This window comes from Coturnix japonica, chromosome 1 (assembly GCF_001577835.2).
Source record: "Coturnix japonica isolate 7356 chromosome 1, Coturnix japonica 2.1, whole genome shotgun sequence".
NCBI classification, from domain to species: domain Eukaryota; kingdom Metazoa; phylum Chordata; class Aves; order Galliformes; family Phasianidae; genus Coturnix; species Coturnix japonica.
This window is the reverse complement of record NC_029516.1, coordinates 120,477,185-120,493,125: the sequence shown is the minus strand read 5'-3', so window position 1 is coordinate 120,493,125 and position 15,941 is coordinate 120,477,185. Positions and strand designations below refer to the sequence as shown.

At 42.5% G+C, this 15,941-nt stretch overlaps 1 protein-coding gene across 9 annotated transcripts in view; it reads right to left on the bottom strand.

Moving 5' to 3' along the window:
- MAP4K4 (mitogen-activated protein kinase kinase kinase kinase 4) overlaps positions 1 to 15,941 on the bottom strand; it is an 83,617-nt gene that overhangs the window by 14,971 nt on the left and 52,705 nt on the right. For 2 of the 9 annotated variants that reach the window (XM_032441807.1, XM_032441816.1), the window contains 11 exons: positions 14,555 to 14,785; positions 13,543 to 13,649; positions 12,477 to 12,628; positions 11,702 to 11,799; positions 11,347 to 11,355; positions 10,212 to 10,387; positions 9,566 to 9,686; positions 8,227 to 8,418; positions 5,740 to 5,857; positions 5,302 to 5,472; positions 771 to 914 (listed from right to left, as the gene is read on the bottom strand). In XM_032441807.1, coding sequence (XP_032297698.1) covers positions 771 to 914; positions 5,302 to 5,472; positions 5,740 to 5,857; positions 8,227 to 8,418; positions 9,566 to 9,686; positions 10,212 to 10,387; positions 11,347 to 11,355; positions 11,702 to 11,799; positions 12,477 to 12,628; positions 13,543 to 13,649; positions 14,555 to 14,785 — 1,519 coding nt within the window. The remainder of the gene's footprint in view (positions 1 to 770; positions 915 to 5,301; positions 5,473 to 5,739; positions 5,858 to 8,226; positions 8,419 to 9,565; positions 9,687 to 10,211; positions 10,388 to 11,346; positions 11,356 to 11,701; positions 11,800 to 12,476; positions 12,629 to 13,542; positions 13,650 to 14,554; positions 14,786 to 15,941) is intronic. The other 7 variants (XM_032441808.1, XM_032441810.1, XM_032441817.1 and 4 more) reach the window with 7 other exon arrangements.

Here is a 15,941-nt window from a genome sequence, read left to right as displayed (position 1 = left end):
ACAAAATCAAAAATAAAGTAAATGGCTGAACACCACCTGTGAAGAAAGATTAACAGTGCACCACATCAAGTAACTTAATGGCAGAATAACCTTATGCAATAACTCTTTGGAGCCAAGGAGTCTGGAACCTCGAGCTTTATAAAACACATTTTCCATCAGTGCACACAAAACAAACACAGCAATCACCACCGCCCTTCATCTCTTGTTGCTGAGTCGTCTGCAGTTGCATCCAGTGAGAGGCAAGGCCAGAAGCTGCTTCAAGCTGCCTCCTCACAATAGCAATTTCCACATTGCGCAAATACTGCACTCCCCACACCCCGTTAGACACGCGCATTCTCTCTCTCTCTCGTCATTCTTATCTACCTTGCAAGAGCATTTATGATTATACATTTTTATACACAGAAGATGCCTTTAAATTCCAGAAGCAAATAATATTTTGGTTATAAAGAGGCCAGGCTGCAAGTAACTGCAGCAGAAGGGTAGAACGTCACTTCTACAAACTTCACAAAACATTAACATACAGAAAGTTTCCTCCAAACCTATAAAAACATTAGAAGGAGGAAGGACAGGGGGCAAGCATGCACAGGGTACTATGGGGAAAATGATTCATTCTTAGAAACAAATTGCAGATTCAAGAGAGGCAAAATGATGGAAAATCTACTGTCTTCATTCAAGTCAAGACTTTCCCCCTCAACACACAGGCTGCCAAAAAAAGCTCTTTGCCATGCCATACCAGATGGAGGAAAGATCACATAGAAAATTAACATTACCAGAAATTGTCACCAAGACATTCAGCCCTTCAAGTACATCCATTTGCTGGAATCTTCTTCGATTGATGAGCGGATAAACCTTCCCCTGACCACTTCTGTCTAGCAGCATCAGACCACTTTCTGTGCCCACTAACAGGTTCACTCCTAGATGAAACAAAAAGAGATCCAAGTTAGTAGACAGATTTTCTACATGCTCTGATGGAATTATCCCTTTCCATAGCAACTGCCTTGTCTCAAGCAAGTCTAATCAATCTGAATGATCTCGACTTGCTGTACGTTACCTGCACTCAGAGACTGCTGACACCAAATTACAGTGTACAAGAGCGTGAGAGACTGGGAGACTATGGGGAACTTCCTGGAACATCAGTTCCCAAACAAGAAGTCACACCAATACTGGAGATGGAGGGGTGAGGCACGACAGAGTACCCAAGATTATATGTTCTGAAGGATGTGTTAGCTGTTGATTAGGGGGGCTGGTAACAGGATGATGTAGATAAGGACAAAAAAAGCACTGGCAGGAGTTTGGGCTCTACTGGGAGGACTAGATTGTAGTGCAGCCCTCCTGGTAAAGAGACAGGCATGGGGCTGGTCCTCATCTTCCCAACAACCTTTGCCATCTGAATGTTAAATCTAGAGAAATTAAATTGTGTTTCCAACCATCTCTCCTACAGGTTAAGTGATTATAAATGAAGAAGGTTAGCTTCTTTTTACAAAGGTCCACACATCCACTGGAAACCTTATTATGAGTACATGGAACCTTAGAGCTTAAAGCCAATTGCATTCTGTATGTGTATGTGTAAATGTATACACATATATCATACCAAAAGGCTAAAAAATTTGTTAATATGTAATTACATTTGTGCTTCATAAGCACTTTCAATAATTATTATAGTGTTTCAGTCCACAAATGATGACGAGGTAGGTCAAATACAGTACAGGGAACAGAAAGCAAACCACATGCATGGGATGGTTTCCACTACACTTCTCTGTTGCAATCTCAGTGTAAAACTTGTTATCCTTAAGCACAGTGAAATAATGAAACAATGAAAGAGAAACTCACAGAAGATAGTCTTAATTATATCGCTTAGTGCTTTACTATCTAGACCAACAGTCCGCTGACAAAACTATACAGGTGCCAATGGTCATACACTAACTGAATCCTTCTTAATATAGTATGTGACCCACGGAAGTCTGCTACTGAGTACAGCCTGTGTCTATAGCGATTATTTGCCTTCTCAAAGCATGGAAGAAGCACATTACTCATCAAAACTGCCCACCTCTAAGGCATGTGGGAAAGCTACCTAAACATCATCCTTACTATCACATGTTGGAGGAGCTGCAAAAAGGAGGGAATGTTCACCCTATCCCATGGTGCACCATTTCCTAAGGCGGATGAGGTGTTATGGGGGAACAGAGCCACAGCCAGAAGGTGATGATGGTGCTGGGGCGCTCTCAAAAGCCTCTGGATGGAAGAAAGAGAGGAGTGACACATATTAACCATCTCCATTTTCCTTTCTCTTGTCTCTTCCAAATGTATCCTGGGCCATATCAAAAGACATAAGGCCAGAAGGGAGCAGGAAGTAATTGTCCTATATTCTGCTCTTGTGAGGCACCATCTGGAGCACTGCATCCAAGCCTGGGACCACCAAAACAAGGACAGTCAGAGGGCTGGAGCACCTCTTCTGTGAATAAAGGCTGAAGGAGCTGAGCTTGTTCATTCTGGAGAAGAGAAAGCTGTGGGAAGACCCACTGTAGCCTTTCAGTACTTAAAGGGAGCTTATAAACACAGAAGAAGACCAACTTTTTGCATAGACAGATGGTGACAGGACAAGAGGGAATGGTGTTAAAATAAAGAGAGGAGATTGACATTGGGTGTTAGGGAGAAACTGCTTACTCAGAGGGCAGTGAGACACTGGCTCAGGTTGCCCAGAGAAGCTGTGGTGCCCCACCCCTGGAGGCGCTCAAGGCCAGGTTGGATGAGGCCCTGGGCAGCCTGAGCTGGGGGAAGGCAGCCCTGCCCACAGCAGGAGGGATGGAACTAGGCAGTCTTAATGGTCCCTTCTATCCCAAGCCATTCTATGATTTTTCTAAGTAAACTTCAGAGGGCCCAGCAGTCCCCAGAAACAATCACCTCTCCTTGCTCAAACATGCTGCTCTGCTGTTTCTCTGCCCCCCCCACCCCCAAGGTAGGAGAGCCTATGGACACAAGCAGCACAGAGCCTATCTCCACACTCTCCTTTAGCTACTGATGCTTTCACTGTCTCCTTCTCGCCCTCCTATGTAGCCCCTATGCAGGTCTGAAATTGCTGGCTCCCACCGCACACCCCCATGTGTATTACAAATCTCCCATCTCTCACATTAGGCCACATCCTCAAAACAGTAAGTGGAGGAAGGATACAGGAAGAGTAAGGCACAGGGTGCAGGGACACCAAACTGGTTAAGGAAGAGCCCACCTCTCAGCCTCTTTCCTGAAGCTCTAGGTCTGTTGCTTTGATACATATTTTTAACTCTTATTCACTGTGGCTTATAGTTAAAACAAAACCACACATGAAGTGCTGGCTCTCAGTCCCTTTCCCTCTTTGCATATCTGCCTCCACCCTCACCTCTTCCTCTGCAGCCTTTGCATCACGGTTGTTTCTGCTCTGAGTTGACACGTGCGCCCATCCCTCACTCCTTCCCCCTTAGCTATATCAAGATGAAACTAAGGAGGTACCACACTGGTGGCAAACAGAGCCTGTATTTTAAAATGCAGACACTGTCTTTATTCACAGCCAGTTGAGCTCTTCTTCTACCTCCACTCTATGATTAAACAGTTCTGATTTCTCAGACATGAAAATGTTTCCTGAAAAGGCACAGGGTCTCTGCAGAGGTTGGGTGTAAAAATCCATGTTGCTGCATCTGTATAATTAACTTCCACCACTCAGTGCCATTAGAAATAGTGCCACAGAACTGACACAACCAGAAACCTACCAGACACTGCCATTAACACTGGAAAACAAAGCAAAGCAAATTTTTTCTTTTCAAATAAGAAACATCACTATAAAATGACTTCATTTGCTTAAGGGAAAAGGAAGCTAAAACTCATCAAGAAATGAGCATGTGCACCAAGCTTGGACCACCATCAGCTCAGCAATAAATGTTTAACAAGGAAGTGCTTTGTCACAGCTGTAAAACATCTCAGATTTTACACCTACATTTTAAATCACCGTAACAGTCAGATATATAGATCAAAGAAATATTAAACCATTAACACAAATTGCTATTGGCAAAACAAGCCAGATCAGAGAAACTATGAGTCATCTTTACTGATCCTATATGACTTCTTTCTGCCTCTCAGAGTCTGAAAGCTAACACTTGCACAAGTTTCCTTGTTTTACCAGAAAATTATTCATAGGAATACATGCAGAAGTAGCATGGGGGTAAAAATTCTTGCCATTAAACTATGAAAATAAAGGAAAACTCAGATAGGAAGAGGATATGGTATTTAGAAAAGCTATTTAATTGACATGGCTTTGCTGGCAACAGGGAAAGGTCAATAAAGCTGTTCTGAAAAACAAGAAATGCTGGAAATAACCTCAAAAGATAAGTGAAACTTTGCAAAGAGCTGTGAAAATGTAAAGAAAAGTGCCTTGTCCTACCTATACACACACCAAGTGACTCTGGGGATTGGCCACATCTCTTCTTCATAGTCTTTAAAATTACATGCGTATATATTTATAGCTTTAAGAATGCTATATAAACATCTGCATAACATATACAAGCATCACTTCTCAATGCCTAGGTAAAGAAAAACCTCAGGTGACCCCACAGAGATGTTACCCAGCAGAGAAAAGCTTTCAGCCTGGCACTGTAGCAGCAGTTTCACATTGTAGCAGGCAAGAAACACTGCCTTAAGCCTTTAATCAGCATAGGATACTGACTGTCTAAAACTTAAAAGTTAGCCCTTGTGACAAGAAGGTCAGACATACTTGGTCAGCTGATACCCCAACACCCAGCTTCTCCATGCCACTAACCACCTTACAGGAAACAAAGCCAAGTCTCATGCTGCAAAGTGTTCCTCCTACACTTCTTTTCCAACATAAACTGATGACAGAGGTGGACAGTCATCTTACGAAACACGTCTTCATCAAGTGCTGTGGTGTCAGCATCAAGATGGTTATTTTTGAAATGGAATATCCTATGTGTACCAGGTGTAATATGCAAAGATCATCACAGGCTCCTCAAAGCTCCCCAAGAGAGAGTAAGAAATGCACTAGAAGGGGTTAGAGAGAGCTGAGCGAAGTCTTAACTTCCTTCCCACCATTGGAAGTATATATACAGAAGTAAGAAACTGTATCAAAGCAGAAGCAGCACATTGTAAAACTGTAATAAAAACAACCAGATCTTGCAGCAAAAAGACATACACAAGCATTGAAAAAATGCAAAGAAATAGCTAGGGTTTGAGAGGGAGGTTCTCAAAGACCATAAGGTCATAATAGCATGTCTGCACTTCAGCACTGCGGGAGGTAAGCAAGGAAGAGGTTTTCCTTACCCCATAAGGCAGCACATAGTATCTCAGAATTGAATCTCTTCTTGTATTTGCGGATCTCTGGGGTATCACTCTGTGGTCGTGTGTTTGTAGGATTCACGTTGACAACAGAGCCTTTCCGTGTAGGGTCTTGCCTTATTGCCTCTGACCTCATTGCTTCACTAGAAAATCCTACTGAAAAGAAGAAAAGTAAAGTGCGTGTAGTATCCCTTAAGTGATGGATTCTAGCCATATATTCTTCACATCAAACAACCCAAATTGATAAATGAGACTACTGAGCAAGCAATTTCTTTTTGTAAGAAATGTAAATGGAAAAAGAAAGAAACTATGCAATCCACTGCAAATCAAATAAAAAGCATGATGGTAACACTTGCAGTACTTAAAGAGCCACTGAAGTAACTGAACCCCTTTTCAATTGTCGTCTTCAGCTATTTTACTTACCCACTGAAGTCACAGTTGTCCCACTAGATGGAGAAATCTGTAGTAATCTGGGGTCTATAAAAGGTGTAAAGGAGGAGGAAGATTTGTGTTTCTGGAGTGTGTTACTAGCGGACTGAGTCTGCAATGTAAATTTCAACTTTATTAATATCAACGACAATAAAAAGCAAGGACAACAACAACCAACATTTTAAAGTCACTACAGAGCCTCCCCAAGCTTTTACACTTCCTTTACAGATACATAATGCAGTGCAGGCACCACACCTGAACATGTACACACCGCACATGTTACAGCAAAATGCGAGTAGCTAAATCTTCATCTCTGTCACTTCAGCTGCTAGCAAAGATTTGAGCGGCCCCTATGATAAGGCACAGAGTGAGGGAATGCCTCCTTTTGAAAAACCTGCTTAAATATATGTCCACTACCTGATCTTCAAGCTATCCGCTATACTCAACTCCAGTATTGATGAGGAATCTCCTAAGATGAGCTAGTTATGAAATAAGTTCTGAAATTCGATCCCTTGGCTTGTGCAACAAAATCAGAACCATACGCAATCAAGCATTCACTTCTGTGATGGTTTATGTTTCACTGTCCATTGCAATTTCTCTCCCTATTTTGCTTAACCTGAGCCTCTTGCCAGAAAGCTGCAGCAGGTTCTTCCACCTTTATTTGACAAAAGCAAAATATTAAACCTGTATCGAACAAAGGGGCTCATTAGTGTGGAAGGTGTAGCAAAAGGTGATATGGAGCTATGAATGTGTAGTGAACAAAATCACTGGTGCTTGCTGAGTTATATGGTCTAAACATGAAAAATAAAATAAACATAAAGAAAGGAAGAAGACAAGTGAAACAATGAACTGTTAAAAGTGGAAATGGAACAACTTAAAGACTCTTGCCAGTTTAGTATTATAGTGACAACATTGCACACTGAAGCAGAATGGGACAAGTAAAAATATATATGTATTATATACATAAAGGGTGTACATGTGGGTGAGCTATACCAAGCAGTACTAAGGTTTTTGCTCAGTCTTATGCAAATATAGTTATAGACTTTATCATCAACAACTAATCTTCAACCTCTGATCCTTCTAAGCTTCTACTCTGCACAAAAAAAAAAAGAATAGCAGTGGGTCTTATGAGCACATCACTCCCCTGCACAGCTAAATACCAAGAGACTCCTTCACCACCAGCCACTGCCACTGCCTCCGCCTACCAGGCTGAGTTAACCAAACCCTGTATAGTTATTGCTCAGATCAAAGGAAGGAACAAGCATATCTGTGCATCCATCGCCTGATCTCTGTAACCTACAAGAGTGTGCTTTTACATAGATCAAAGATGGATGAAGCACAGCTGAAAATGAAATATTGCCCTAACTGAATTTCCAGGAGGAATCCCCCCCCCCACCCTCCAGTCATGGGGTTCAAAAGAATTTTTGAGTCCATGGTAAAAATGTGCAATGCCAAGGGCCCACCCAACTCACTGCAATCCATTACTCCCATCCCAGTACTTCCACACCTACAGGGTAGGATGGCTCTAGACTTAGAAGCAGCTCCACAAGTTTCCCTCCCCTTGTGCCACCCTTGTTTGCACACAGAGATTCTCCCTGAATGCCAGGCTGGCCATCCAGTGGGAGCAGAGCAGCCACAAGTGGGCTGACTGACTGACTGCTGGACATATTAAGTGGGGAACAGTGCTCTTTGTTCACATACTTGCATCTCCCCTGCTGCAAGGGGCCATACACATGTGAAGGGCTGGGCTTATCTAGCAGCACCTGGTGACTGAGGGAAGGCACTGCTCCTCTCAGTGCCCTGGGGCTAGCCCAGAAGACCAGGAGGGAGCTTCCCCAGTAGGAAAACCTTGGTTCTCCAACAGACACAAGCAGGGCTGGTAGATTGCACGTTTACACAGCCGCGTTTCAGAGCACAAACATTTTCCTCATTCATTATTTCAAAGCAATAATACCTATGGATTTTAAAGGCTCCTGGCTAACACCTGATGTGTTCACCCCAGCCCACGTGCTAAGTTTTAAAAGTCCTTCCACGATGGTTTCCTCTCCCAAAGGGTGAGTTTCCACAAGCAGTTTTATACGCGTACCGTTATTAGCCCGGCCTCTATTGACAAAGGCAAAATGAACTGCTAATTTTTAAGAGGCACACTGCTCGCCATTAGCCTCCTCCCAGAATAAAAGAGAATTAAAAAATAAAGGAGATTGTCTAGAAAATACAGCAGTCAAGTTTAGATTAAAACAAACGCCATGCAATTAATGACTCACTAAGAGGAAGCAAAAATAGTAAACTGGCAAGTTTGGCGTGGGACTGCTCTAGAGTTAAGGGCTTCTTACAGAGAACTGAAATTTGTTATTTTGGGGGTGGGAATAAAGGTGACAGAAAAAAAAGCAGGGGAGATTGGCTGGAGTTCCTTTGCAAACTAGCTACTAGGCAATGCTGCTACAGCCCTACGAAAGCAGCCAGCTGTGGTGTAAGACATACCTCATTAGTAGTTAGCTTGTCCTGGGGTGTCTGTGGGGACATGGTGGGTGTCGGCTGGCTGGAGGATGGGGAAGAGGAGGTGGAGGAAGTGGAGGAGGAATGGCTTTGCTGTAAGAGATCTGGCAAGAGGTGAATGCGACCGGCAAAGCCATTGCTCTCATGATGGCTGGCACGCTTTTTGTCAACTGTACTCTGTAGAGAAAACAGGCACACTTGTCTTGCTCAAGTGCTGCTTAAAGGTCTATATCTCTAACAACCTCTCTCCTCTCCCTCACTCTTTCCTACCTTTTTACATTTTCTTTCTAAATAAGCTGACAATCTATGCCTTGATGTCTGGATTGAAGGGGAAAGTGGGCAGCATCACTTCAATTCTGCAAATTCCCACCTTTTCTGGCAGCAGAAGTTTAGTTCATGTGGTGAACTTGCACAGGCAGTTCTAGAAACTAATGTGAAAGGAACTGCGCCGGTAAGAATCCCACCACAATGCAGACAAGCACATTTTGGGGGGTGAGGATTTCTTCCCTTACTGTTTTGTTTAAAACTAACTTCAATCCTACAGAGACATGAACATCGACTGTCTGTCGAATGCCTTCACCTAACTATTTAAAACAATAAGCATGAAACCTTTTCAAACCAGAGAACTAAATGGAGAAATTGGCATTCAGTTGTGAAATTCAGATAATGTGATTATTGGAGAAACTCGTATAAGCTCACACGCTCATTAACATAAGCTCATTTAAAAGCAGGGAACTGTTATCTTTCACAGGCACACGAATGCAATATTTTCACAATTAAAGGCAACACCACAGCGCTCTAACTCTGTCCACGCTCTCTGCCTCACCATCTTCTAGATTTGCCATTCCCCCACATGAATTTGTGTGTGTGAGAGTGAGTGTGCTATCTAGGTGGTCTGTATTGCCCTCAACTACAGAAGAATTTCTTTTACAGCCCTGTATACTTCCCCTCCAGCCTCCCTCCCAGCCCCACTCCTGAAAGTCACATTTGCTTCCATAGTAAAACTAAACTAAACTAGATTTCTTGCTCCAGGTACCAGCTCCACACACCTATGGCTTTTCTACCATTCTCTCCCACAGACTTTGAGGTACTCTGCATGGTGCTGCCACGGGTGTCACTGGAAAGCATGCAAAACAGTAGCAAAGGGTGAAGGACTACGCTCTTCTTTGCATGCATCGAACACCTTGCTCATCTGAAATTGACTAGAGCTGTGTCTTGATAATACGAACAACGAATATAATGTAGAAACAGCATGGGTGAATGAGCGAGTGGGTTAATGAGCACAGAAAAGGTGCAACACTGCACAGAGAAGGAAAAGCAATACCTGTCGGACAATTAAGGTGCCCTCCTTAGAAGGAGTCAAGGCAGGTTCACTCTCCACATCATCATGGACAATCATAGTTTTTACAGACTCTGTTTCACCATTGCTCAAGTTCAGTGTTGACCTATTTGCCAGACAAAAAAAAAATAATCAGGATGAGCTAAGAGTATTTGTGTCCTAACTTCTACTCTCCACACCAAGGTACAGTCCAAATTAATTTGAGATTGTGACCAGAGTGGAATATTTACATAATCTGCCTACAAAAGCCTCTCTTTAAAAAAGAAAGAAGTTAGAAATCTGTTAAATGCTACTAAAACTATAAATCCGAACAGAGAAGAGGGAAAAGATATGATTTATAGGTACAAGTGCTGTCCAGCCTACTTCACTGTGGGCCCAAGGCACTTTCTTGAGGAGCTGCGAAACTGATTACCCACTTAGAGAAATGACTTAATGAGACTTATCTGTTAACTTGGCTCCCAAATGCCCAGCTTGATTTTGAAAAGATTTTTGAAGTTTGAGTGCACAAGGCCACTATGCCTTGTTCACAGGTTGCTGCAAGTTGACAGAACTAATGCACAAGCCAAAATGCCCAACGTTCTTTTCTTTCAACCCCCTAAGAGGAAAAACAGAAGCAAAACACAGAACTAACACTGCTCGGACATCATCTGGTCCAGAAGTAGATTCATCTGCTCCTTCTTGTTCCATATCATCATCTTCTTCATCTGTCGTCCCTGACTCCTCACTTGAGGATGAATAATCCGTCACTTTATGTGGAGGTCGCACATCCTCTACTGCTCGCAGCTCCTTTGCCAATGCAGTTAAATCCTGACGGGAAAAGCAGGAAGAAAACTGTGTTGTAGTCAACAGAGAAGAGTTTGCAAGGCAGTCCCAATGAATTAGTGCCTGAGTTCACTCACTCGTGTGTTTCCACAGCAGCACTGTTTCCTTTGATTTATTAATTCCTAACAGTCTTCAAAGTGTATTTTCTGAGAAATTAAAGCACCTAAAGAGTCAACCTAAGAAGGCCTTACAATATTATTAAAAAAAAATAATCATCATATAATCTGAGTCCAGACTATCCTGATCGTGGCTTCAGTTTATCCCATTATATCATATGAAAGACTTACATAAGCACCCAGACCTACTCTGACTCTGTGGTTGACTGCTACAGCTCACTTTGAACTTTGCAGGCTAATAGCATCCACCAAGATACTCTTGGCAGTGAGACAGCAGAAGGAGTTTAAGAGTTACTGAGCCACCCAAGGCACAGTGTATTTGGTCAGCTGTATTGAGTTGATCACCTTGAAACCTTTATAGTCGTGTCCAGGTTCATGGATCTACCCTAAGTTCACCTGAGCAGTCAGATTCTTTAGCACTGACTCCATCACACACAACTGTCAAACAGTACGGGACATAAGCAGCTTTTCTGTCAGCAGTTCAGGGTGTGGGTAAAACAGGTTTGCAGTCAGTGCACACTGCTCTTAACTGTGTAGCTATGATTTATTTAGACAAATACGGTTGATGGCAAATAGTTCACACAACATGCACCAGAAGTGAAGGAACCACCTCTGTGTTTCTTTAAAAGAGCAGCTCTAACTGTAAGATTTGGGTGCTAGTGCAGAATTATGACAGCAAGTGAAAAAAGTTACAGGGAAAGCTGGAAGAACTGCAAAAACCTCCTGTGAACCCCAGCACACATAGAACAGTAATTAACCATAGCAGCGACCAGATGAAGAAACCATCAGAAATTTTTCAGAGGAAATAGCAACATTTTAAGGTCTTACCACTTCTCCCTGCACCATTCAGCACAGCATTGGTACATTCAGGTCAAATGCATTATCAGTGGTCCAGTCACAGCAAGGAAATACAGGATTGAAAGAAAGAGAATGTGAAGGTTAGGAAGGAAGCAGATGAGAGAGCAGAAATCAATTCCCAAGGGAGAACAAATTCTATTGTTTAAGAAACTGCGATGTACAGAGGTAATTGCATAGGCAAGAATGTACTGCCAGGCCCACAGACATACAAACTCCAGCTCAGGCTGAAGTTCACACCCAATGACACCATGAATGGAATATCACACAGCGTTTTGGAGGACTACTTAAGTGTGAGGGAGGACGGGAGAAAGCAGATGCAACTTACAGCAGGCTTGATAGGTCTGAAGACCTCCTTTTTCTCTTCAGGCTTTTTAGGTGCACTTTCATGACGCTGCGATGGTGAACCCTCTGATTTGGATGATGCTGCATGTTCCAAGAAGGAAAACAAGACAAAACAGGGGTTTCAACAAGAAGGTAAAATATGTTTTCTTATCCCGCTTTGGAGCGAAGAAGAGAGGTGTGAAAGCTATCAAGGCAGTGTGTGACAGCGACACATCAGTTTCACTAGTTCATTATCACATTTTCTCTGAAGGACTGTATAAAAAATTCTTCCTAAACTCTGATCTCTACAGGTGCAGTTGATCTATGACTGTAAATTGTCGCACAACTGTGAATCAAAGTAGTTGCAGATACCATCTCATTTGCACAAAGAATTGGGTTTGCAGGTGACTGAAACTCCATAATTTGACCGAAGCCAGAATAACACGCATCAGCATCTAATATGCCCCTGTCTGAGACCCATCCATAGAGGATTGCATCCGTTCAACAAACACCAAGGTGACAGACAATATGCATCAAGAGACATAGCAGTAAATGAACACATTGTCATGAAGGTGATTCGTCATTCCCCAACACATATGTGTTGTCCACCTTTCCCAAGCAGGCATGCATAGACAAGTGGGGGGTTGAAAGCTAAGCTATCATCAGCACTGTACGTTCAAAGGCCTTTCCCAGTGATAGCTACAATCCTTCATTACTGAGCATTACATGGCTCAGTGAGTTTAAAAACCCTATGTTCTGATGGGTGAGAAAGGACTTACATCTCATCCGGAACCGCTCTCCAGACCCACTCTGAGAGCCAGGGTGGGAACCAGGCTGTGAGCCAGAGTTGCTTGAACCCGAAGAACTGCCACTGCCTGGCCTTGGTACGAGCTTCTCCACCCTTTCCCACAGCAGACGAGGCTCTATATTGCTGTATCAGAGAAGTGAGAAAAGTCTTGGTCATGCAGTTCAGATTCCTGTTTCTAAATTCAAACTTCATTCTTCCACAGTGTTCTGCTAATAACTGATCTATAAGAACACATAACACTGAGCTGAGAAAATCAACGACAGTTCACAACACAAGCAATGGCTCATTTTGAAATACAGACTGCCTTATTTAAAATGGCCCAAACCAAAATGTTTAGGCAGTTATAAGCTATTCATTTTATTAGGAACTGGCTACCTGGCATTCTTACATATCTAACCCAAAGCAACCGGATCTCTCAGGCTGGATGCAGCAGGTTTTAAACTGGCTCAGAAAGGCCACCCAAGCACAAGCCAGAAAGCTGGAAATTCCTGTCCCTCCTGGAATACCCTCCCCCACTACCAGCAAGTAAGTTTTGCTTTACTGAGATTTAGAAGCAATCCCTTTCTTTTCCCTCCTGACCTCCAGCATTCTGTGTTACAGTTTATGGTTGCTTCTGTCTCTCTTCAAGTCTGATTCTGGCTGAGAGGTTGGAAAGTTTCTCAGATCTCTTCAATTTACATCTTACAAACACTACTGCTGCCAGAAGACCCCACTGTAACCCAAGATAACCTGTTGTCCAGAAGGCACGATGTTCACCAATAGCCACATTTTTCAGTAATAGTAAGGATGCTTGGAAATAGGCATAGGGCAGGCAACTCAAAGGAGAGGCAAGAGGAAATTTAGCCAGTGTTCGTTGGCACGTGTGGAGTACCGATGGAAATTAACATTAATCATTACTGGAAAGGTGAAAAATAAAAACCTCTCCTCTTTTCACATCCAACAGATATGCCAAAAACTCTCCAAAAAAGATCCCAGCTTCTCATAAAACCTTTTCTTTCCAACACAGGAAAGGCACGGACATAGACAAGCTGACAAACCTCGTGGAGTTTCTTTGACCTGCTTGGTTATTTTGCTGCCCACTGCCCTGCAGTGGAGAATCACGACGGGACAGGACTGGTGATCGGGATGTTGTTCTCACAGGTACCTTGGGAGAAAAAAGCCTGAGTTAAATCCATGAAAAGGAGAGAAAGAAGAGGAAGATTAGACCTCTCCTGCTCCAGAATATATTATGATTTTAACACCATTTAGACTATGTTCAAATCAGCATCAACAACCAAAAGCAAACACCCACAAAACCAAAAGCCTTAATTGGGATGCTGTTCAGATTTTGAAGAGAACTCCAAAGTTTAATCATAATCTTAAGTAATGTTTAACAGCTACCACACAAACACATACACACCTCCCTACCTTCCAACTACTGAGACATTTGAAAAGAATACAGCACTTTGACTGAAGCAGGGGAGGCACAAAGCAATTTGCTGGAACAGCATGAGAATTAGGAGAATAAGCTTAGGGGAACCAAACAAATGCCCAGGAATGGATCAGCAGAAGGCAAAGACTGGTGGGGGAGCAGGAATATACTTAGAAGAAGCAAATCCCAGTGGACGGAGGGGGCTTTTGGGGAGAGGAGGAGGAAATATTGAATGTTTCCTTTTTGTTCAGTTCCATCTCAATTTTAAATATGCCTGTGATTCATAGTTTGGGTTGCTACCAGATGAAGAAGAAAATTAGCTCTGAGCAATAACCTCAGGGACATTTTAAATCCTTTCTGGAAGATGGCAATGATTGGTTAACTTTGCATAATAAACTGTCTCTCTGAAATAGCTGCATTCTATGAATAATTATCGACTTTATACGCAGCTTCAAGATTGTACTTCAGGTTCATTATTGTTAGCCCAGTGAATGAACACCTACATGATCATCTGCTTTCTAAAATGCTGTTACCGTGGTTATGAGGGCGTGGTCTTTCCAGTGCCCAGCCTATGACATCCTTTAAAAAAAAATAATTATCATCAAGAAATAGCATACATCTGTCTTTCTACTCCTTACCCTTGGAGGCACCTCGTCACTGTCTGATCTAGCCCAAGCCTTTTGGGTGGGGTCGGGTACCTCCGACTTAGAGTCAGAACTCTGATTTAGCACTTCACTGCGTGAAGGTGGATATGGGTCCTGGGAACGAAGATGGTGATGAGCAAATTTGGGAGAAGGGTCACTGAAGGAATGGGATCGCGAGACAGGGGAAACATTGTTCTTGAGAGATGCCAGATGGGACCACTGTACCTTACAAGAAAACAAAACATAAAACATTCAATGCGCTCAGAATAACCGGCTGTCCAATTAACACAGAATAAAGGCAGGTGGGGTGGGCAGAGACAAATTGTTATGGCATTAGGTAAGCGTGGGGTGGAATCAATGCACTTAAAAGCAAGGCAAGCGCCCAGAGAACGCAACAGACTGAAAATACAGCACATATGCATTTTTGCGAGCTACGCTCTCCACATACACATACACTAGTGCCCAAAAGAAAAGGGGACCTAATATCTGCACCATGAGCATGGGGTCAAAGGCCACACAAGACAGGAGCCAACTTCTGCTCCCCAGTCCTCAGTGGGCTTTGGCCAGATCTCATGGCGGCACCAATGGGTTGGGAAAATTGAAGTGGTTATCCAATTGAAGAAATGTGCAAAATTAAAGAAGGCCATAAAGTGTGCAAACCAACAGACATTTATGTTATCTAAAAAAATTTGGAAACTAGATACAGTTCCAAACTTTTGGAGAATGACCATAACATAAAAGCCTTTATTCCTTTAGAGTCGTTGCAATATATATACAGAAACATAATATATATTGTATTGTTGTATACAGTATACATATGGGCAATGCATATTATACATATGCCATATATGTACCATATACTGTACATATACACATATTCATAAACAAACTAAACACACACGTACACATGCACATATTCAATTACAGATATTGAGAAGGCACAGCAGTGACTCCAGAGGTAAAAACCCTTGGGGATTTTCCTTGAAATCCATACTGATCCTCCACTCCAGCCTACTCCCTCCTTGTGCATAAGCGCACATTTCAAAGTTAATTTCTGAAGCCAAGGAGGAGAAAAGATCAAAACTGAAGAACACACTGCATCTGCACCTAGTAATTAATCGAAACTTCACTTTCAATGTCATTATCAGTAGGTTGGCTGTACGTATTTTTATATGGTTATTATTTCCTCAATTTTTATACACACAGCTGTTGAAGAGTCTGATTATTCTTAATGTGAGTGGAAGGCCAGACTTTAAAAGTAACTGGCACAGAGAACACAAAAATACAAGTGCAGTACTTTGAAATAATCATGGAGGTTTGAATAAAAGCCAGGAATTAATGAGTCAGAATGAAGTTCTGTCCTGATTTCTCCCACTCTCTC